Genomic DNA, 21,832 nt, shown 5'->3' on the forward strand with positions numbered 1-21,832 from the left:
GATTGGCATCCACTCCCTCCATTACCAACGCTCAGTTGCAGTGTAATATTTACAAGATCCACTGCAGAAATTCACCAAAGATCGCCAGGCAGCACCTTCCAGACACATGACCATTTCATCTACAACAAAGAACAATACAGCACAAGAACAGGCCCTTTGGCCAGCCAAGCCTGCACCAACACATTTTGTCAGGATAAATACAGTAACTAAGTGGAAACACCACCACCTTCAAGCTCCTCTCCAAGCCACTCACTATCCTGACTTGGAAGCATATTTCCACTTCTTTATTTTCTAGCACAAAGTGAGGTCTGCAGATGCTGGAGATCAGAGCTGAAAATGTGTTGCTGGTTAAAGCGCAGCAGGTCAGGCAGCACCCAAGGAACAGGAAATTCGACATTTCGGGCATAAGCCCTTCATCCTGATGAAGGGCTTATGCCCGAAATGTCGAATTTCCTGTTCCTTGGATGCTGCCTGACCTGCTGCGCTTTAACCAGCAACACATTTTCAGCTTTATTGTCTAGGGCAAACTCCTGCAATTCCTCTCCAATGGCGTTGTGGGTCAACCTACAGCAGAAGGAGTGCAACAACGCAAAAAGGCACCTCACCATCATCTCTCTGCACCAAAGCACTCTGGCATTTCTAGCCATTTGGGTAAGTTGCCTTTCTATTCCTCTGACCAAAGTAAGTAACCTCTCACTTATTTTATAAAGTATAAGTTGATGAAGGGAAGTCCGTATGGATTTGTTCAGGAAAGGTCACATCTGACTAACTGAATTGGAGTTTTTGAGGTAACAAATAGGATTGATGAAACAATGCAACGGAAGAGGTCTGCATAACTTTTATGAAAACTTTTAACAAGATCCCACAACAGACTGGTCAAAAAAGGCCCAAGCAACGTGGATCCAAGTTTGGCTTTGTGACAGGAAGCAATGGGGCAATGGAGTTGACATGTGTTTTTACAGTAGTTGGGATGTTCCAAGGGAGTTCCAGCCGGGCTCTTCTATAGCTTAATTCACAACAGCCTGGACTCAAACATAGAAAGCAGCATGAAGTAGTTTACAAATGATACAAAATATGATCAGTAAAATATGATCTGTGGGAAGCTAGAGAAGTGATTACTGGGCCTCTTGCTGAGATATTTGTATCATCGATAGTCACAGGTGAGGTACCGGAAGACTGGAGGTTGGCAAACGTGGTGCCACTGTTTAAGAAGGGCGGTAAAGACAAGCCAGGGAACTATAGACTGACCTCTGTGGTGGGCAAGTTTTTGGAGGGAACCCTGAGGGACAGGATGTACATGTATTTGGAAAGGCAAAGACTAATTCGGGATAGTCAACATGGCTTTGTGGGTGGGAAATCATGTCTCTCAAACTTGATAGAGTTTTCTGAAGTAACAAAGAAGATTGATGAGGGCAGAGCAGTAGATGTGATCTATATGGACTTCAGTAAGGCGTTCGACAAGGTTCCCCATGGGAGATTGGTTAGCAAGGTTAGATCTCAGAATATAGGGAGAACTAGCCATTTGATGAAACATTGCAACAGAAGAGGTCTGCGTCGCTTTTATGAAAACTTTTTAACAAGATCCCACAATAGATTGGTCAAAAAATCTGGCTCAAAGGTAGAAGAGAGTGGGTGGTGGAGGAGGAGGGTTGTTTTTCAGACTGGATGCCTGTGACCAATGGAGTGCCACAAGGATCGGTGCTGGGCCCTCTACTTTTTGTCATTTACATAAATGATTTGGATATGAGCATAAGAGGTACAGTTAGTAAGTTTGCAGATGACACCAAAATTGGAGGTGTAGTGGACAGGGAAGAGGGTTACCACAGATTACAACATGTTCTGGACCAGATGGGTCGATGGGCTGAGAAGTGGCAGGTGGAGTTTAATTCTGATAAATGCGAGGTGCTGCATTTTGGGAAAGCAAATCTCAGCAGGACTTATATACATAATGGTATGATCCTAGGGAGTGTTGCTGAACAAAGAGACCTTGGAGTGCAGGTTCATAGCTTCTTGAAAGTGGAGTCGCAGGTAGATAGGATACTGAAGGCGGTGTTTGGTATGCTTTCCTTTATTGGTCAGAGTATTGAGTACAGGAGTTGGGAGGTCATGTTGTGGCTGCACAGGACAATGGTTAGGCCACTGTTGGAATATTACATGCAATTCTGGTCTCCTTTCTATCAGAAAGATATTGTGAAACTTGAAAGGATTCAGAAAAGACTTACAAGAATGTTGCCAGGGTTGGAGGATCTGAGCTACAGGGAGGGGCCCAACAGGCTGGGGCTGTTTTCCCTGGAGGGTCGGATGCTGAGGGGTGACCTTATAGAGGTTTACAAAATTATGAGGGGCATGGATAGGATAAATAGATAAAGTCTTTCCCCTGGGATTGGAGTCCAGAACTAAAGGGCATAGGTTTAGGGTGAGAGGGAAAGATATAAAAGAGACCTAAGGGGCAACTTATTCATGCAGAGGATGGTACGTGTATGGAATGAGCTGCCAAAGGAATTGGTGGAGGCTGGTACAATTGCAACATTTAAGAGGCATTTGGATGGGTATATGAATAGGAAGGGTTTGGAGGGACTTGGGCCTGGTGCTGGCAGGTAGGACTAGATTGGGTTGGGATACCTGGTCGGCATGGATGGGTTGGACCAAAGGGTCTGTTTCCATGCTGTCCATCTCTATGACTCTATGTCACCTTGCTGATCTATGAGGGGCCCTATTCTCTCCCTAGTTACCCTTTTGTCCATTACGTATTTGTAAAAACCCTTTGGATTCGCCTTAACTCTATTTGCCAAACTTTGGACTGCATGAAGATAGGGATGATCTAGCCAGAGAGATAGAAATGACTAATTAAATTTAATCTAGCATTAAGGTGCAAAAAGATGTGAAAGACCCAGGGTACTGGGTAGTGTGGAAGAACAGAGGACTTTGAATTATATGTCTAGAGATCCTTAAAGATAGCAAAACAATCAATAAAGTGGCTAAAACTACAAATGAAATGCTTTCCTTTATGAGCTGAGGTCATAGGGAAATTATGCCACAACTGTGTACAGCACTAGATCACAGTTCAAGTACCACATACAGTTCTGACCATTACAAAAGCAATGTGATTATACTAGACTGGGTGCTTAAGAGACCCATGAGGCTGTTGTCAGGATTGGAAAATTTATGGCACTGTGAAAGATTAGACAGGCTGGGGGATATTCTCTGTGGAACACAGAAGGCTGGCAAATGACTTCACCGGAGGTGTATAAAATTGAGGCACCTACTTAAGAGCAAACAGGAACGCTTGACTGACTGACAGAGGACTTAAACAAACCATGGAGCACACATTTACACTGATTGGTGGAAGGCCTGAAAGGAAAAATAGAAAAACTTATTTTCACTCACTGGACTTCGAACTCACTTTCTGTGGTAGAGACAGAAAAAGTACTTGGATAACTACCCTGAGCCAGGCGGAAAATAGGATTATGCTTGCTACTCTGTCAGGGAAGGGCACAAGAGGATGCATGGCCACATCTAGTATCACAATTTGATTTCTATGACCCTTGCACTAACTGGGGTCATCGGCTTCTGGTTAAACAATGCTTCAATTTTCAAATTCTCATCCTTGTTTTTAGCTCCTTCAATGATGAGATCCTTTCATATTCCTTTCGTCTTCTCCTTTACAACCTGAGATATCTAAACCTGGTCTCCTCAGCAGGACCCATTTTAATTACTCCAACATTAGTTGTCATGTCTTCAGCTGCCCAAATTGTAAGATTGGTATTGAATCCCTACATGATCTTGTTGGATTTTTTTTTTGGTGACTATCTTATACTGATGCCCTCCAGTATGGTTATCCTCAAGGGGAAACATTTTCTTTTACTATTCAAGTAACAAGAGGCAATGAAAAACTTAATGCAACTGGATTTGAGTTCACAATGTCTGTAGAACTCCTTTATTACCCAGAATGATACAAAATGAGCAAAGATGGAATACTGCTGAATCTCAGTGGGAAATGAATCAGAATGGACCACTAAAATAACACCTAGGCTTAGAATAAAGATCAAGGACACCATTTAGAAAATGAAAGGAATTGGGAATAGGGCAGCATGGTGGCACAGTCGTTAGCACTGCTGCCTCACAGTGTCAGGGACCAAGGCTCGATTCCAAACTCCAGTGACTGGGTCAAGTTTGCACATTCACCCCATTTCTATGTGGGTTTCATCTGGGTGTTCTAGTTTTCTCCCACAGTCCAAAGATGTGCAAGCAAAGTGGATTAGCCATGAGGAATTCAAGGTTACAGGGTAGGGGTGCATCTGATTGGGATGCTCTTCGGAGGCTCAGTGTGGTGTCAATGGCACAAATGGCCTGCTTCCACACTGTAGGGATTCTACAATTCTATTTTAAAAAGGCAGATTTCAAAAAGAGGATGCAAAAAAATCAAGGGAAAATAACTGGAAAAATCACTAGGGAAAGAAATTGAATGACAGTGGGAAACATTTAAAATAATACTGCAGTCCAGAGGAAACTATAAAGCAAGAAATAAAACTATCCCAGTAACATTCCATACATGAATAAAGAAATAAGGATATAAGCAAAATGAAAGAGAAACAAACATCTAGTACATGGAAAACAGAATAAACCAAAATAAAGCTTAGGAATAAAACAAAAAAGGAAAGCAAACAGAAGCTACAAAATTAAATTCTCCAACATAATGAAATAATAAATAACACGTTGTGCATAACTAAAAGGAAAATCAGACAGGAATAAAACTACAATGGGATACAGAATAAACTCGCAGGGGATGGCAGGAAAGTTGCTTTGCCTCAGGGAAATGAGCATGGTGTATCCGATACTAAAACCAGAGATCAATCATGATATGGATATTCAAGACAGAGAGAAGATAATTGATAAGCAAAAACAGAGGATAATACTCCTGGTGTGAATAGATTACATTCATACATTAAAACCTAGGCAATGAGTACTATACATTAAACATGCAAAAATCAAAACAAACCAGAAAAAGGCATTGACAGGTCACATGATTTCTTTAATATTAGCTCAATGTCATCAGTAGGAAAGATTTAATTGTTATACTTTCGGTTTCCAATGTTCAACAAAGAGCAGTCCTTTCAGATCCAGAAGCAAAGGCCTTGTTTCATCAACTTATTGAATATTTTGAAGCATTAACAGAAAGGGCAGATACAGGTGAAGATGATACTGAAAAACATAACACATTGCAGATCTGTGACCAAGGTCACACCATGTGGAGTCATGGACGAGGAGCAGAAATTAGTCAAAGAAAAATTTTAAAGTTTACAAATGACTAAATCATTCCTGGTAATACAGAACTGAACCATTGTAAAAATTCAAAACCTTTAAACTCATCAGGTCTAGCTTGCAAGAACAAACTTGGAAAAAAAAGGACACTTGTACAACTTAAGAGGGTGACCAATTGTTTTGGTCAAAGCTGGCATAGGCAGAGAGATACAGCAAGAACAGCTAACTGGCGACCTTCATTCAAAGCCCGGTCAACACTGGAATATATTGATAAAATAGAAGAATGGACATTTAACTAACAAATTGACTTCAAGTGTGACAGTATATTTTAAAATAAAAAAATAAAGAGGTCACTTAGTCCTTGGAAAGAGAAATGTCCAAATAGTGAATGCACTCAAGGCAAATAGTATAGATGCACATGAGACTGTTAAATAAACAAGGGAGACTAGAATAGAAGGGGTGAAGAAGAATGGGTGAAGGCTCATGCATATCTTTTGGTTTAACTGGCATGTTTTGTTCCATAATTATAATGTAAAGCTATCAGAAAACAAGAACGTTATCAGAGGTACTGCACTGTTATTACAATTAAACATGGGAGAGATTCCCCAGAGCCTGCTGTACCAGCTGCATAGACTTGAAGGACACAGAATCAGTAACAGAGGTTTCCTCAAGGCAGTGAAAATGCTGTACAGAATTATACGGGGAAGGATGGCTCAATAGTAATTTTCTCTACAAGTAAATCACCTGCAGACTTGCACGGAGAGGAATCAGGAGGAAAGTTGGACAAGATGTTTGAGTACCTATTGAATCTCATGGCCTTGCAGAGAGCGAGGGAGGAGATAGAAATTAAAAATACTAGAAGTGGCACAGCAGATTAGTCACAAAAGACAAGGTCTTCATGTGAAATCCTCAGCCTTTAATTCACTCCATCTTGACAAATTACTGACTAAGGTGTTAGTGTTTCCAGAAGGTTACAGATCTGTATTTACATAGCATTTTAATTTGCAGGCATTTGGTTAGTTTTAAACTCCACTGAGCCTCCTTCCATTTCCTTCTCGTATGCATTAGAATTCCTCTTAAATGAGTCAATGCTATGTGTGGCAACCACCCTAATGGTCATGGATTCCACATTCTCACAACACCAAACCTTTTCTTTGAAATGTTATTTTAAAGTATATTCGCACAGGTTATCATGTAGCATTCTAAAGATTCCTCTCAGGTTCAATGAGCACCTACTGCTCTGCATTTATTTGATCTCTTACTAATCATATGGCTTTTTGATGCCTGTTCCACTCACTGCCCAAGAGTTATCAGCTGAAAGCCAGCCACCCACAGCCGGACCTGATCTTATGTATCTTAGCTCTTGGCCTAGTAACCGCAATGCTCAAGGCACAGATTTCCATGGAAGTTCCATTCAAGTGCACCCACACACAGGTACCACTGCTGTCTGTTGATTTAAAAATACCAACTAACATGTGACTGCAACACAGCATTGGGTGCCAAACACGTGTCTTCAGTAATGTTCTTCTGTGCCCTATTCACCTTAAACCCCATCACTTTCAGGGGTTCTTCCTTTCTGTTGCCTGCTTCACCAATGGCGGAATCTGACTAGCTAACTATTCATTCCTCCTCTCCATATCCATGTCCCCAGCATCATACATGGATGAAGAACAAGCCAGTATGTTGCTTTAAATGAGTCATCCAAATACTATTTCGGAGTAGTGTAACAGAAGCATTAAATAGTTTGGAAAGGAAAGAAAATTTTTACCAAAATTATGAACTATTCTGCGATTTCCCGTGATGCTTCAAATAAGAACAAACAGAAATTGCTGGAGAAATGCAGCAGATCTGCAGCAACTATAGAACGAGAAACAGAGTTAATGGTTCATGTCCAGTTATACTTCTCCAGAGCTACTTAAGTTCTGAAGGATGACTGGATTCAAAATGTTTTTCTCTCTCTCTACAGATGCTGCCAATAAGTTGACTTTGTCTCATTCTTACTTGGAGGTGATCTGACCTGATCTGCCTTGTGCACTCATGCAACTCTGCGCCATCACTGCTTGTTTCATGTTCACTGACTATGTCTATCGATTTCTCTACTCTCCTACCTTGTAACTTCTGCCTCATCACTACTTTCTTCCAAAAATCTTCACTGACTATTCTAACTTCATCCTCTCTGATCAGTGCAGAATATTTACTTTCATCCAGTAAATCAATATGATTCAACTTTTTAAATGCAAGATTAATTTTATTTTAAAACGCCATCATTAGCTAACGTATCATTTCCTGCTAGAAACTCAGGTGGGGGACAGAAAAGAGGTATATTCAATTTTGACAGATTTTGTTTTCTAAAAAAAACCTATTCGTTCTATGTTAAGGTTTTTCGAAATCCTTGCCAACTTTAGGGATAAATTATAAAATGTTTCCTTTCCCAGGCTCAGATGCAGATGGCAGTGTGAAAGAAGGGGAAATTGTTCACAATCTGACTTAAAACATTGACGTGGAGGTAGCTGTGTTGGACTGTGTTGAAATAACCTGAAGTCCTAGATGTTTGCAGCACAAAAAAAGACCCTTATCCCCATCAAGTATATACAGTCACCTAACTATTCTAACCTCAATTTCAGCACTTTGCCCATAGCTTTTATACCCAAGATCTTTGCCTCTACAACCTTTACAGGCAGTTGAAACATGTGGTGCTAGCTAGAAAAACACAGCAGGCCAGGCAGCATCCAAGGAGCAGGAGAATCGACGTTTTGGGCATAAGCCCTTCTTCAGGAATGAGGCTGGTGTGCCAAACGGGCTGAGATAAAAGGTGGTGGGGGGTCACTGGGAATACATTGGTGGAAGGAGGTGAGGGTGAAGGTGATAGGCTGGAGAGGGGGTGTGGGCGGAGAGGTCAGAAAGAAGATTGCAGGTCAAGAGGGTGGTGCTGAATCCAGGGGTTGGGACTGAGATAAGGTGGGGGAAGGGAAATGAGGAAGCTGGAGAAATCTACATTTATCCCATGTGGTTGAGGGTTCCTATGCAGAAGATGAGGTGCTCTTCCTCCAGCCGTCGTGTGACCGAGCCTCCTCCATCGCCAGACCCTGGCCACACGATGCCTAGAGGAAGAGTGCCTCATCTTCCGCCTAGGAACCCTCCAACCACCCAGGATGAATGTAGATTTCTCCAGCTTCCTCATTTCCCCTCCCCCCACCTTATCTCCATCCAAACCCCCGGATTCAGCACTGCCCTCTTGACCTGCAATCTTCTTCCCGACCTCTCCGCCCCCACCCCCTCTCTGGCCTATCACCCTCACCTCCTTCCACCTATCGTATTCTCGGCACCCCTCCCCCAAATTCTTCCCCCCCCCCCACTCACCTTTTATCTCAGCCCACTTGGCACACCAGCCTCATTCCTGAAGAAGGGCTTATGCCCAAAACGTCGATTCTCCTGCTGCTCGGATGCTGCCTGACCTGCTGCGCGTTTCGACCACCACACTTTTCAACTCTGTTCTCCAGCATCTGCAGTCCTCACTTGCTCCTAGTTAACCTTTGCAGGCAGTGCGCTTCAGATTCCCACCACCCTCTGGATGAAAAAGCTTTTTCCTCACGTCCTCTAAATCTTCTACCTCTTACCTTAAATCTATGCCCTGCCCACTGATCCCTCCAAAGAGGGAATGTTTCTTCCTGTCTACCCTATGCCTCTCATAATTTCATTCATCTGAACTAACTGATTCAACCAGCCCATCTAAATCGTCTTCACTATTCACCACCCAAATGATTTGTATTAACCAACTTTTGAATTTAAATTATTTATGTGGCAATCAATGGCCCCAAAATGAGTCCCTGTGGAACCCCACTTGACAGACTTACAGCCACAAAACCACCCTTAGACCAATCCTCTGTGTACTGCCTCTCAGCCAATTCTGGATCTAGTTTGCAAACTTGGCTCTTTGCAATCAGTCTCCTATCAAATTCTTGCTGATGTCCAAGTAGACTATATTGAATATGTTGTTTATATCTACACATCTGGTCACTGCTTCAAAAAAAATTTAATCAGTTGGTCAGACATAACTTTGCTGCTGACTAATTCACACCTCTCCAAATGTCAATTTTTAAATTCATTCACAGGAAGTGTGCACTGCTGGCTGGGCCAGCACTTACTGCTCATCACTAATTGCTCAGAGCGCAGTTTAATTTCATCCCTCAGAATTACTTCCGATAGTTTCCCCACCGCTGAGATTAGACAGACAAGCCTGTAGTTTTCTGGTTTATTCTTCCTCCCTTCTCAATTGATGGCACCAATTTGGCTGTCCTCCAGCCATCTGGCACCTCTCCTGTGGCAAGAGATGAATTGAAATTTATTGCCAGCCCTCATTATTTCTTCCCTTGCCTCACTTCACAACTCAAGATACATTTCATCTAGCGCTTGTGAAATATCAACTTTTAAACCTACCTGATCACTCAGAACCTCCTCAGTCTGTTAATTTCTTTAATTATATCACAGTTCTTTTCCCGGATTTCTTTAACATTATCCCTCTTACTAGAGAACACTGAAAATATTTATCATTGATACAATCAATACAGACCACAGAATTTACTCAAAATGCTTTCACTTGCAGTTCCACTAAATTACACAACATGCAGGTCATCATTGGATGGTGTACAATTAACTCAGCACCTACAGCCCAAAGCAATTTCACATGAGGTTGTCAGTCTTGTCCAAAGGTTACATTCTTGTCGTATCAGAAGAACATTGGAGTAAGGCTTACTCCAAAGACCTGAGCAAATAAACAGAGCACGGAGGATGCACTGGGACCTCAGTGATAGTCAGTCCTGACCCAACACTGTTTCTTGAACCAACCTGCTACAGCAACGATGTTGTAAACTTGACTCTGTTCAGAAAAGATTTAAAAGGATGTTGCCAGGATTTGATCTATAGGGAATGGCTGAACAGAGTGGGCTGTTTTCCCCAGAGTGTCATGGGATGAGAGGTGACTTTATTGAAGTCTATAATGTCATGAGAGGCTTGGGTAGGGTGAATAGTCAAGGTCTTTTCCCTAGAGTAGCAGAGTCCAAAACTAAAGGTGAGAGGGGAAATTTTTAAAAGGGACCTAAGCGGCAACATTTTCACACAGAGGGTGGTGCCTGTCTGGGACGAGCTGCTCAAGGAGTGGTAGAGCCGGGTACAATTACAACATTTAAAAGACATCTGGATGGGTATATGAATAAGTAGGGTTTAAGATGGATATGGGCCAAATTTGAGATACCATGTCAGTACGGACAAGTTGGATTGAAGAGTCTGTTTCCATGTTGTACATCTCTACAACTCTAATTGGGGTCAATGGTATCTTGGTAATGATATTATTGAACTAGCAATCTAGAGGCCTGAATTAATGCTCCAAGAGCAGGAGCTCAAGTTGCACAAAAGCAGCTGGTGAAACTTCAATTCAATCTGGAATAAAAAGCTAGTCTCAAAGTTTCACAGAAAATTCAAATTGTCATTAAAAACCCAACTGAATCACTAACGTTCTTCAGGGATGGAGCTAAGGAGTTCTCATTTTGTCTGGCCTGTATCTGGTTGCCTCTTAACTGCCTTCTGAAATGATCAAGTATAAGTTGAGAAAAGTTGACATCATCCACATTTAAATGCCCAATGAGAGGGAACATGTGCTATTCACTGGCACAGTTGAGGCCTGCTGAATACTGAAGGATTGGGTATACCACTTCCAATAATGTTACTTCAATTTGATCAAGTTCTATTCTATAAATTGCCATTAACCATGCGTTGCTTCAGTTACACAGCCTACTGAGAGCTGTTTAACCATTCAAGTTGGTTGTGAGAAGAGTAGAAGAGAGACAAAGACTAAAAATGGTATTGACAACGCAGCATATTAAATGGTAGGAGGTTGCAGAACCCTGAAATGCAGAGAGATCCAGACATCTAGTTTATGACTTGTAGAAGGTTAATATGCAGCAAATAATCAAGGAAGTTAATAGAATAGTGTGTTTCATTGTGAAGGGAACCAAATACAAGGATAGAGAGCTTATGTTTCAGTTATACAGGGCATTGGTGAGACTGCATCTGGAGAACTGTGTACTGTACTGGTCAGCACACTTGCAGATTTAATTACATTGGAAGAGTCTCCAATCAGAATTTGTTTACCACAATGTCAGTAACATCTGATTGGGATCTATCCTGACCACATCACTATGCAAAGTCTGGTTGCTAACTCATTTACTTCATATTAGTCTTGGTATATTGCTGATTCTTTTAATTTTCTTTCCTCGTACTATAAAAGTTTAGTTTGTTCAAAACTGCGGAATCTTACAGCTTTATTCTCTTGATATATACATGGGATTTCAAACTTTGTCTACTTTAAACAAATGAAAACGGGTTCATAATAGGATCATAAGAAAAGTGGCAGTCTTGTTCAGGATCACAACACCAAGTCAAAACATGGAACTTTCTAAACAGCATTGTATATGATTTAAATGACATGGAATTGCACAGGCTCAGGATGGCAGTGGTTCAAGAGTAAATTAGGGATAGGAAATAAATCCTGACCTTGGCAGCAAGGCTCACATCCCATAAACAAAAACAAATCTCCAGCATTGGCTATAATCCATTTTCACTTTGATATACCAAGTTAATAAAACTAAACAAATAGCTTTCTAATGAGGGCATAGTAATGGAAAATGCCACTAATGTGGTTGGGAGTCACATCAAAATTAAAGCACAGCTTCACCTTCTAAGTTCCTAAAATGGTAACAAATATCTCAAGACTTTAGTTACAGTTAGGCATTCAACTAAAAATAATATGAAAGGAAGAGAACAGCATCAATAGCTGAGCCAAAGAAGCAAAATTTAAAGGAAATGCTGCAAGGAAAATGGTAGAGAGACAGAGGTTTAGTGAGTGAATTCCCAAGTGTGGAGCACAATCACGAGGAGAAGGAAGGAGGTAGTCCACAATAAATCATAGCTAGCATCAAACACTCAATGCATCTTGTATAGAATCTCACTACAGACTATGGCTTTGGTGCCAACTCTCAAAGAGCCACGGTTCATTTTTTCATCTTGTCCCTATACTTGCTTAAAATTTAAATATTTATCCACTTAAAGGCTACTTTGGATTAGATGTCCTAATAGCCATTTGCAAAGTAAATTTTGGTTTGCCAAGCATTGTAACATATTGAGAGAATCACAACAGAGATAGGACTCAAGTGGCTCTTTTCGGGAGCCAGTATAGGCATGGTGGTTCAAATGGCCTCTTTCTGCACTGTAAACATCTACAATTTAACTGAGTTTGGCCGGTTACATGGCGAAAACTCTGGCACCTGCTTACCAAAGCCATCTTCTACAGAAGGTTCAAGTCCAGGATGCACCCTCATGCAGTAAAAGGAAATTTACAAGGACACAACTGTTTCCCTTAGTTTTAATATTCATTTTGAATCCTGGGAAAAACTTGCCCAGAATTCCTCTACCTAGCACAACCAAATAAAAAAAGTCACATTGAAAGCAAAGAGAAAGTCGGGAGAGGGAATCCCAAACCAGCACCTGGCTCAAAACTCAAACATCTGCATGAGATTCTGTCAGAACCTTTTGACAAAACTCATCAATTTGTGTGATTTGGAGATGCCGGTGTTGGACTAGTGGACAAAGTTAAAAATCACACGACACCAGGTTATAGTCCAACAGATTTAATTGTGGCCACAATCACCTGATGAAGGAGCGGCGCTCCGAAAGCTAGTGTGCTTCCAGTTAAACCTGTTGGACTATAACCTGGTGTCGTGCGATTTTTTTTTTAACTTAAATTTAAATTTTTGGAACACCTTTATCAGGTCTCATTGTAATTCTTTAGTCCAATTCAGACATCTTTCAGTCTCATATTAAACTGCGGGTAACCTGTCCCAGGAACTAGAGCAATGCATAGTTTAATAATGTATTCTAATTCACTGGTTGAATTCAGCTGTAATGATCCATCATACAAGAAAATGAAACAAAGAACAGAAATTGCAAGAAAATCTCAGCAGATCTGGCAGCATCTGTGGAGAAAAATCAGAATGAAGATTTCAGGTCCAGTGATCCTTCTTTAGAACTCTGCATGCAAGAAAGTGAGTTGTTGCTTGGGTTGGGTTTGTGTAAAAAATGAGGTCTGCAGATGCTGGAGACCACAGCAGGCCAGGCAGCATCTCAGGAATAGAGAATTCGACGTTTCGAGCATAAGCCCTTCATCAGGAATGAGAGAGAGTAGCCAAGCAGGCTAAGATAAAAGGTAGGGAGGAGGGACTTGGGGGAGGGGCGATGGAGGTGGGATAGGTGGAAGGAGGTCAAGGTGAGGGTGATAGGCCGGAGTGGGGTGGGGGCGGAGAGGTCAGGAAGAAGATTGCAGGTTAGGAGGGCGGTGCTGAGTTGATGGAACCGACTGAGACAAGGTGGGGGGAGGGGAAATGAGGAAACTGGAGAAATCTGAATTCATACCTTGTGGTTGGAGGGTTCCCAGGCAGAAGATGAGGCGCTCCTCCTCCAGCCGTCGTGTTGTTATGTTCTGCCGGTGGAGGAGTCCAAGGACCTGCATGTCCTCGGTGGAGTGGGAGGGAGAGTTAAAGTGTTGAGCCACGGGGTGGTTGGGTTGGTTGGTCCGGGCGTCCCTGAGGTGTTCTCTGAAGCGTTCCGCAAGTAAGCGGCCTGTCTCTCTGAAGCGTTCCGCAAGTAAGCGGCCTGTCTCTCTGAAGCGTTCTTGCGGAACACTTCAGAGAACACCTCAGGGACGCCCGGACCAACCAACCCAACCACCCCGTGGCTCAACACTTTAACTCTCCCTCCCACTCCACCGAGGACATGCAGGTCCTTGGACTCCTCCACCAGCAGAACATAACAACATGACGGCTGGAGGAGGAGCACCTCATCTTCCGCCTGGGAACCCTCCAACCACAAGGTATGAATTCAGATTTCTCCAGTTTCCTCATTTCCCCTCCCCCCACCTTGTCTCAGTCGGTTCCATCAACTCAGCACCGCCCTCCTAACCTGCAATCTTCTTCCTGACCTCTCCGCCCCCACCCCACTCCGGCCTATCACCCTCACCTTGACCTCCTTCCACCTATCCCACCTCCATCGCCCCTCCCCCAAGTCCCTCCTCCCTACCTTTTATCTTAGCCTGCTTGGCTACTCTCTCTCATTCCTGATGAAGGGCTTATGCTCGAAACGTCGAATTCTTTATTCCTGAGATGCTGCCTGGCCTGCTGTGCTTTGACCAGCAACACATTTTCAGCTGGGTTGGGTTTGTGCAGACCATGTGGCTCGAGCTAGTTTTAAAATCAAATAGAATCTCACATGAGCTGCAATGCAATGATCTCCTCATGAGGACAGCAAACTATCACCATGTATTTTAAACATGAGCAGCCTCTGCAAACTCATGTTTTCCATTGTATGCTTCCGCTTCCAAAGCTGCGTACTGTAGACCAATTTTTGTTCTGAACAACAGTTAAATTCATAGCAAATCATTCAACACTAAAGCTCCACATCATGTCACTGAAGGCTAGCTGTGGTTTAGCATGTAGCAAACCCCTCTGAGAAAAATTGCACACCAGTCCCATACAACAGATTTGAGCACTAAGAAAATCAAGGCTGATTTTCTGGTGCAGTACAGGAGCAGTGAGTACAGGAGTTGGGAGGTCATGTTGCAGTTGTACAGGACATTGCTTAGGCCACTCTTGGAATGCAGCATTCAATTCTGGTATCCCTGCTATAGGAAAGATTTTAGAAGAATGTGAGGACTGTAGATGCTGGAGGGGGGAGCGGGCAGGGGAGGGAGGAGGAGGGGGGAGGGGAGCGGGCAGGGCGGGGAAGAGGGGGGAGGGGAGCGGGCAGGGCGGGGAAGAGGGCGAGCGGGGAGGGGGGCAAGCGTGGGGGGGGGGGGGGAAGGGCACGCGGGGGGGAGGAAAGAGCAGGCGGGGAAGAGGGGAGGGGTGAGGGGGCAGGGGGCGACACAGGAGGAGGAGGGGGGGCGACACAGGAGGAGGAGGGGGGGGTAGACCGGGGGGGGGGGGGGGGGGGGGGGGGGGGGGGGGAGAACAGGGGGACTGGACGTGGGGGAGGGGCACGGGGGTCTGGAGGAGGGGGAGGGGGCACGGGGTGACTGGAGGAAGGGGGAGGGGGTATGGGGGAACTGGAGGGGGGGGAAAAGGGGGCACTGGAGGAGGGTGAGGGCCATCTTGGGAACTGGAGGTGGGGGAGGGGAGGGAGCACGGGGCACTGCAGAACAGGGAGAGGGGGCACCTGGGGACTGGAGGGGGGAGGGGAGGAGGCACGGGGGGACAGGAGAAGGAGAAAGGGGGGCACGAGGGGACTGGAGGAGGGGGAGGGGGCACGGGGGGGGCTGGAGGAGGGGGAGGGGGCACGGGGGGGCTGGAGGAGGGGGAGGGGAGGGGGCACAGGGGGGCTGGAGGAGGGGGAGGGGAGGGGGCACAGGGGGGCTGGAGGAGGGGGAGGGGAGGGGGCACAGGGGGGCTGGAGGAGGGGGAGGGGAGGGGGCACAGGGGGGCTGGAGGAGGGGGAGGGGAGGGGGCACAGGGGGGCTGGAGGAGGGGGGAGGGGAGGGGGCACAGGGGGGCTGGAGGAGGGGGGGGAGGGGGCACAGGGGGGCTGGAGGAGGGGGAGGGGAGGGGGCACAGGGGGGCTGGAGGAGGGGGAGGGGAGGGGGCACGGGGGGGGCTGGAGGAGGGGGAGGGGGCACGGAGGGGGCTGGAGGAGGGGGAGGGGGCACGGAGGGGGCTGGAGGAGGGGGAGGGGGCACGGAGGGGGCTGGAGGAGGGGGAGGGGGCACGGGGGGGGCTGGAGGAGGGGGAGGGGGCACGGGGGGGGCTGGAGGAGGGGGAGGGGGCACGGGGGGGGCTGGAGGAGGGGGAGGGGGCACGGGGGGGGCTGGAGGAGGGGGAGGGGGCACGGGGGGGGCTGGAGGAGGGGGAGGGGGCACGGGGGGGGCTGGAGGAGGGGGAGGGGGCACGGGGGGGCTGGAGGAGGGGGAGGGGGCACGGGGGGGGCTGGAGGAGGGGGAGGGGGCACGGGGGGGCTGGAGGAGGGGGAGGGGGCACGGGGGGGGCTGGAGGAGGGGGAGGGGGCACGGGGGGGCTGGAGGAGGGGGAGGGGGCACGGGGGGGCTGGAGGAGGGGGAGGGGGCACGGGGGGGCTGGAGGAGGGGGAGGGGGCACGGGGGGGGCTGGAGGAGGGGGAGGGGGCACGGGGGGGGCTGGAGGAGGGGGAGGGGGCACGGGGGGGGCTGGAGGAGGGGGAGGGGGCACGGGGGGGGCTGGAGGAGGGGGAGGGGGCACGGGGGGGGCTGGAGGAGGGGGAGGGGGCACGGGGGGGGCTGGAGGAGGGGGAGGGGGCACGGGGGGGCTGGAGGAGGGGGAGGGGGCACGGGGGGGCTGGAGGAGGGGGAGGGGGCACGGGGGGGCTGGAGGAGGGGGAGGGGGCACGGGGGGGCTGGAGGAGGGGGAGGGGGCACGGGGGGGGCTGGAGGAGGGGGAGGGGGCACGGGGGGGGCTGGAGGAGGGGGAGGGGGCACGGGGGGGGGCTGGAGGAGGGGGAGGGGGCACGGGGGGGGGGGCTGGAGGAGGGGGAGGGGGCACGGGGGGGGCTGGAGGAGGGGGAGGGGGCACGGGGGGGCTGGAGGAGGGGGAGGGGGCACGGGGGGGCTGGAGGAGGGGGAGGGGGCACGGGGGGGCTGGAGGAGGGGGAGGGGGCACGGGGGGGGCTGGAGGAGGGGGAGGGGGCACGGGGGGGGCTGGAGGAGGGGGAGGGGAATGGGCACAGGGGGGCTGGAGGAGGGGGAGGGGAATGGGCACAGGGGGGCTGGAGGAGGGGGAGGGGAGGGGGCACAGGGGGGCTGGAGGAGGGGGAGGGGAGGGGGCACAGGGGGGCTGGAGGAGGGGGAGGGGAGGGGGCACAGGGGGGCTGGAGGAGGGGGAGGGGAGGGGGCACAGGGGGGCTGGAGGAGGGGGAGGGGAGGGGGCACAGGGGGGCTGGAGGAGGGGGAGGGGAGGGGGCACAGGGGGGCTGGAGGAGGGGGAGGGGAGGGGGCACAGGGGGGCTGGAGGAGGGGGAGGGGAGGGGGCACAGGGGGGCTGGAGGAGGGGGAGGGGAGCGGGCACAGGGGGGGCTGGAGGAGGGGAAGGGGAGGGGGCACAGGGGGGCTGGAGGAGGGGAAGGGGAGGGGGCACAGTGGGGCCGGAGGAGGGCGGGAGGGGCCACGGGGGTGTACAGGGGGGTAGCAGCAAGGACATAGGTGGTCCACAGTGGGAATGGAGGACATGAGGGGGCACAGGGGCAGGAGGATGGTCAGGAAGGAGGGGCAGGGGGGCACAGGCGGGAGTGTGGGGGCGGGGAGGGGGGCACAGGGGGGCTGGAGGAGGGTGAGGGGGAGGGGAGGGGGCACAGGGGGGCTGGAGGCAGGGGAGGGGAGGGGGCACAGCGGGGCTGGAGGCGGGGGAGGGGAGGGGGCACAGGGGGGCTGGAGGAGGGGGGCACTGGGGGACTGGAGGAGGGGGAGGGGGCACTGGGGGAGGGGAGGGGGCAGGGAGGGGAGGGGGCACTGGGGGCTCTGGAGGAGGGGGAGGGGAGGGGACACTGGGGGCTCTGGAGGAGGGCGGGAGGGGCCACGGGGGTGTACAGGGGGGTAGCAGCAAGGACATAGGTGGTCCACAGGGAATGGAGGACATGAGGGGGCACAGGGGCAGGAGGATGGTCAGGAAGGAGGGGCAGGGGGGCACAGGCGGGAGTGTGGGGGCGGGGAAGGGGGCACAGGCGGGAGTGTGGGGGCGGGGAAGGGGGCACAGGCGGGAGTGTGGGGGCGGGGAAGGGGGCACAGGCGGGAGTGTGGGGGCGGAGGGGGCACAGGGGGGCTGGAGGAGGGGAAGGGGAGGGGGCACAGGGGGGCTGGAGGAGGGGGAGGGGAATGGGCACAGGGGGGCTGGAGGAGGGGGAGGGGGAGGGGAGGGGGCACAGGGGGGCTGGAGGCAGGGGAGGGGAGGGGGCACAGGGGGGCTAGAGGAGGGGGAGGGGAGGGGGCACTGGGGGCTCTGGAGGAGGGGGAGGGGAGGGGGCACTGGGGGCTCTGGAGGAGGGGGAGGGGAGGGGGCACTGGGGGGACTGGAGGAGGGCGGGAGGGGCCACGGGGGTGTACAGGGGGGTAGCAGCAAGGACATAGGTGGTCCACAGTGGGAATGGAGGACATGAGGGGGCACAGGGGCAGGAGGATGGTCAGGAAGGAGGGGCAGGGGGGGAGGGGGGCACATGCGGGAGTGTGGGGGCGGGGAGGGGGGCACATGCGGGAGTGTGGGGGCGGGGAGGGGGGCACATGCGGGAGTGTGGGGGCGGGGAGGGGGGCACATGCGGGAGTGTGGGGGCGGGGAGGGGGGCACAGGCGGGAGTGTGGGGGCGGGGAGGGGGGCACAGGCGGGAGTGTGGGGGCGGGGAGGGGGCACAGGCGGGAGTGTGGGGGGGGAGGGGGCACAGGCGGGAGGGGGCACAGGCGGGAGTGTGGGGGGGGAGGGGGCACGGGGGGGAGGGGGCACAGGCGGGAGTGTGGGGGGGGAGGGGGCACAGGCGGGAGTGTGGGGGGGAGGGGACACAGGCGGGAGTGTGGGGGGGGAGGGGGCACGGGGGGGAGGGGGCACAGGCGGGAGTGTGGGGGGGAGGGGGCACAGGCGGGAGTGTGGGGGGGGAGGGGGCACAGGCGGGAGTGTGGGGGGGGAGGGGGCACAGGCGGGAGGGGGCACAGGCGGGAGTGTGGGGGGGAGGGGGCACGGGGGGGAGGGGGCACAGGCGGGAGTGTGGGGGGGGAGGGGGCACAGGCGGGAGTGTGGGGGGGAGGGGACACAGGCGGGAGTGTGGGGGGGAGGGGGCACGGGGGGGGAGGGGGCACAGGCGGGAGTGTGGGGGGGAGGGGGCACAGGCGGGAGTGTGGGGGGGGAGGGGGCACAGGCGGGAGTGTGGGGGGGGAGGGGGCACAGGCGGGAGTGTGGGGGGGGAGGGGGCACAGGCGGGAGTGTGGGGGGGGAGGGGGCACAGGCGGGAGTGTGGGGGGGGAGGGGGCACGGGGGGAGGGGGCACAGGCGGGAGTGTGGGGGGGGAGGGGGCACGGGGGGGGAGGGGGCACAGGCGGGAGTGTGGGGGGGAGGGGGCACAGGCGGGAGTGTGGGGGGGGAGGGGGCACAGGCGGGAGTGTGGGGGGGGAGGGGGCACGGGGGGAGGGGGCACAGGCGGGAGTGTGGGGGGGGAGGGGGCACAGGGGGGGAGGGGGCACAGGCAGGAGTGTGGGGGGGGGAGGGGGCACAGGCGGGAGTGTGGGGGGGAGGGGACACAGGCGGGAGTGTGGGGGGGGAGGGGACACAGGCGGGAGTGTGGGGGGGGGAGGGGACACAGGCGGGAGCGTGGGGGGGGAGGGGACACAGGCGGGAGCGTGGGGGGGGAGGGGACACAGGCGGGAGTGTGGGGGGCGGGAGGGGACACAGGCGGGAGTGTGGGGGGCGGGAGGGGACACAGGCGGGAGTGTGGGGGGGGGGAGGGGACACAGGCGGGAGTGTGGGGGGGGGAGGGGACACAGGCGGGAGTGTGGGGGGGGGAGGGGACACAGGCGGGAGTGTGGGGGGGGGGAGGGGACACAGGCGGGAGTGTGGGGGGGGGGGGGGAGGGGACACAGGCGGGAGTGTGGGGGGGGAGGGGACACAGGCGGGAGTGTGGGGGGGGGAGGGGACACAGGCGGGAGTGTGGGGGGGGGAGGGGACACAGGCGGGAGTGTGGGGGGGGGAGGGGACACAGGCGGGAGTGTGGGGGGGGAGGGGACACAGGCGGGAGTGTGGGGGGGGAGGGGACACAGGCGGGAGTGTGGGAGGGGGGACGACGGGGGCAGAGGGCACAGAGATGCGGCGAGTGTGCACGAGGGGCAGATGTGAAGGTGATTGGGGGGGGGGGGTCATGTGGGTGATTCGGGTGTGAGGGCGGGGTAATTGTGAAGGGGGTGGGGGTGAGGGTGAGGGTGAGGGTGAGGGTGAGGGTGAGGGTCCCCCCCCCCGGCCCTTACCCAGTACATCTGCCAGCCGGTGAGCAGCCACGAAGCAGGCATCGTCCCCGTAGCCGCTGCCCTTGGCGGTGCCGCCGCCGCCGCCGCTGCCCTTGCGGAGGTCCTTGCCGAAGCCGCAGCTGACGGTGATGAGCCGGTATTCCCGCCTTTCCGACTGCCTCAGGCCGCCTCCCAGCACAGTTCGAGCCACTATGCGGCCATAGGCCAGCACTGACTGCATGGTCCCGGCGGCCAAACTCCCTTCCTCCCTGTCAGTCTAGAGCCGTTAAACACCGCTCACATCCCCGCCACTGCCACAGCCACTCGGCCCGTACTGACTCGGCCATCCCACCCATGAACGCTCCCTGACCGACAGCACCTACGGCCAATCCGAATCCACGCTGTGTCATTACTGGCCAATCAGAGCCAGGGGTGGGCGGTGGCTCCGGCCTGAGCCCACCTCCCGGACAATGGAGCGTTTCTGATTGACATCAGTATTACACAATAATACCGCGGGGTGGAGATATATTAGCCAATCACAATACAGAATGGTGCTTCGCTGCCCCTGAGGCGGTGGTGGGGCTGAGCGGCTTGAGAAAAGTTTCTGACAATTCTTTGAAATCCTGCAACGCCAGGTTACAGTCCAACAGGTTTATTTGGAAGCACTAGCTTTCGAGAGATGCCTCTTCATCAGGTGGTTGTGGAACAGAACCATAAGACACAGAATTCATAGCAAAAGCGTTACAGTGTCATGGAGCTGTAATATGTTAAACAAATTTAGATTAAGTTTTTAATCTTTTGGAATGGATATCCCATATCCCATTCAAAATGATGAAAGATTTAATCTAAATTATTTAATATATCACTACAGCTCCATGACACTAGCTCTTTTGCTATGAATTCTGTCGTAGAGATGTACAGCACGGAAACAGACCCTTTGGTCCAACTTGTCCATGCTGACCAGATAGCCTAACCCAATCTAGTTCTATTTGCCAGTAGTTGGCCCATATTCCTCTGAACCTGTCCTATTCATATAACCATCCAAATGCCTTTTAAATGCTGCAATTATGCTAGCCGCCACCAATTCCTCTGGCAGCTCATTCCATATACGCACCACTCTCTGCTTGAAAACGTTGCCTCTTAGGTCCCTTTTAAACCTTTCCTCTCTCACCCTACACATATGCCCTGACCAATAAAGGAAAGTATACCAAACACGTTCTTCACTATCTTATCTGCCTGCGACTCTACTTTCAAGAAGCTATGAAACTGAATAACCTCCAAGATCTCTTTGTTCAGCAACAGTTCCCAGGACCTTACCATTAAGTGTATAGGTCCTGCTCTGATTTACTTTTCCAAAATGCAGCATCTCACATTTATCTAAATTAAATTCTGTCTGCCATTTCTCAGCCCATTGGCCGATCTGATCAAGATCCCGTTGTAATCTGAGGTAACCTTCTTTGCTGACCACTACACCTCCAGTTTTAGTGTCATCTGCAAGCTTACTAATTATATTTCCTATGTTCACAT

At 51.5% G+C, this 21,832-nt stretch overlaps 1 protein-coding gene across 1 annotated transcript in view; it reads right to left on the minus strand.

The window, feature by feature from the left end:
• The window catches only part of LOC132830208 (protein phosphatase PTC7 homolog), a 100,176-nt gene extending 79,542 nt beyond the window's left edge, over positions 1-20,634 (minus strand). Inside the window, exon 1 of the mRNA XM_060847737.1 lies at positions 20,327-20,634. Coding sequence (XP_060703720.1) covers positions 20,327-20,546 — 220 coding nt within the window. The 5' untranslated portion in view covers positions 20,547-20,634. The remainder of the gene's footprint in view (positions 1-20,326) is intronic.
• Positions 20,635-21,832: the final 1,198 nt, after the last annotated feature.

Source organism: Hemiscyllium ocellatum, chromosome 31 (assembly GCF_020745735.1).
Source record: "Hemiscyllium ocellatum isolate sHemOce1 chromosome 31, sHemOce1.pat.X.cur, whole genome shotgun sequence".
Taxonomy (NCBI): Eukaryota; Metazoa; Chordata; class Chondrichthyes; order Orectolobiformes; family Hemiscylliidae; genus Hemiscyllium; species Hemiscyllium ocellatum.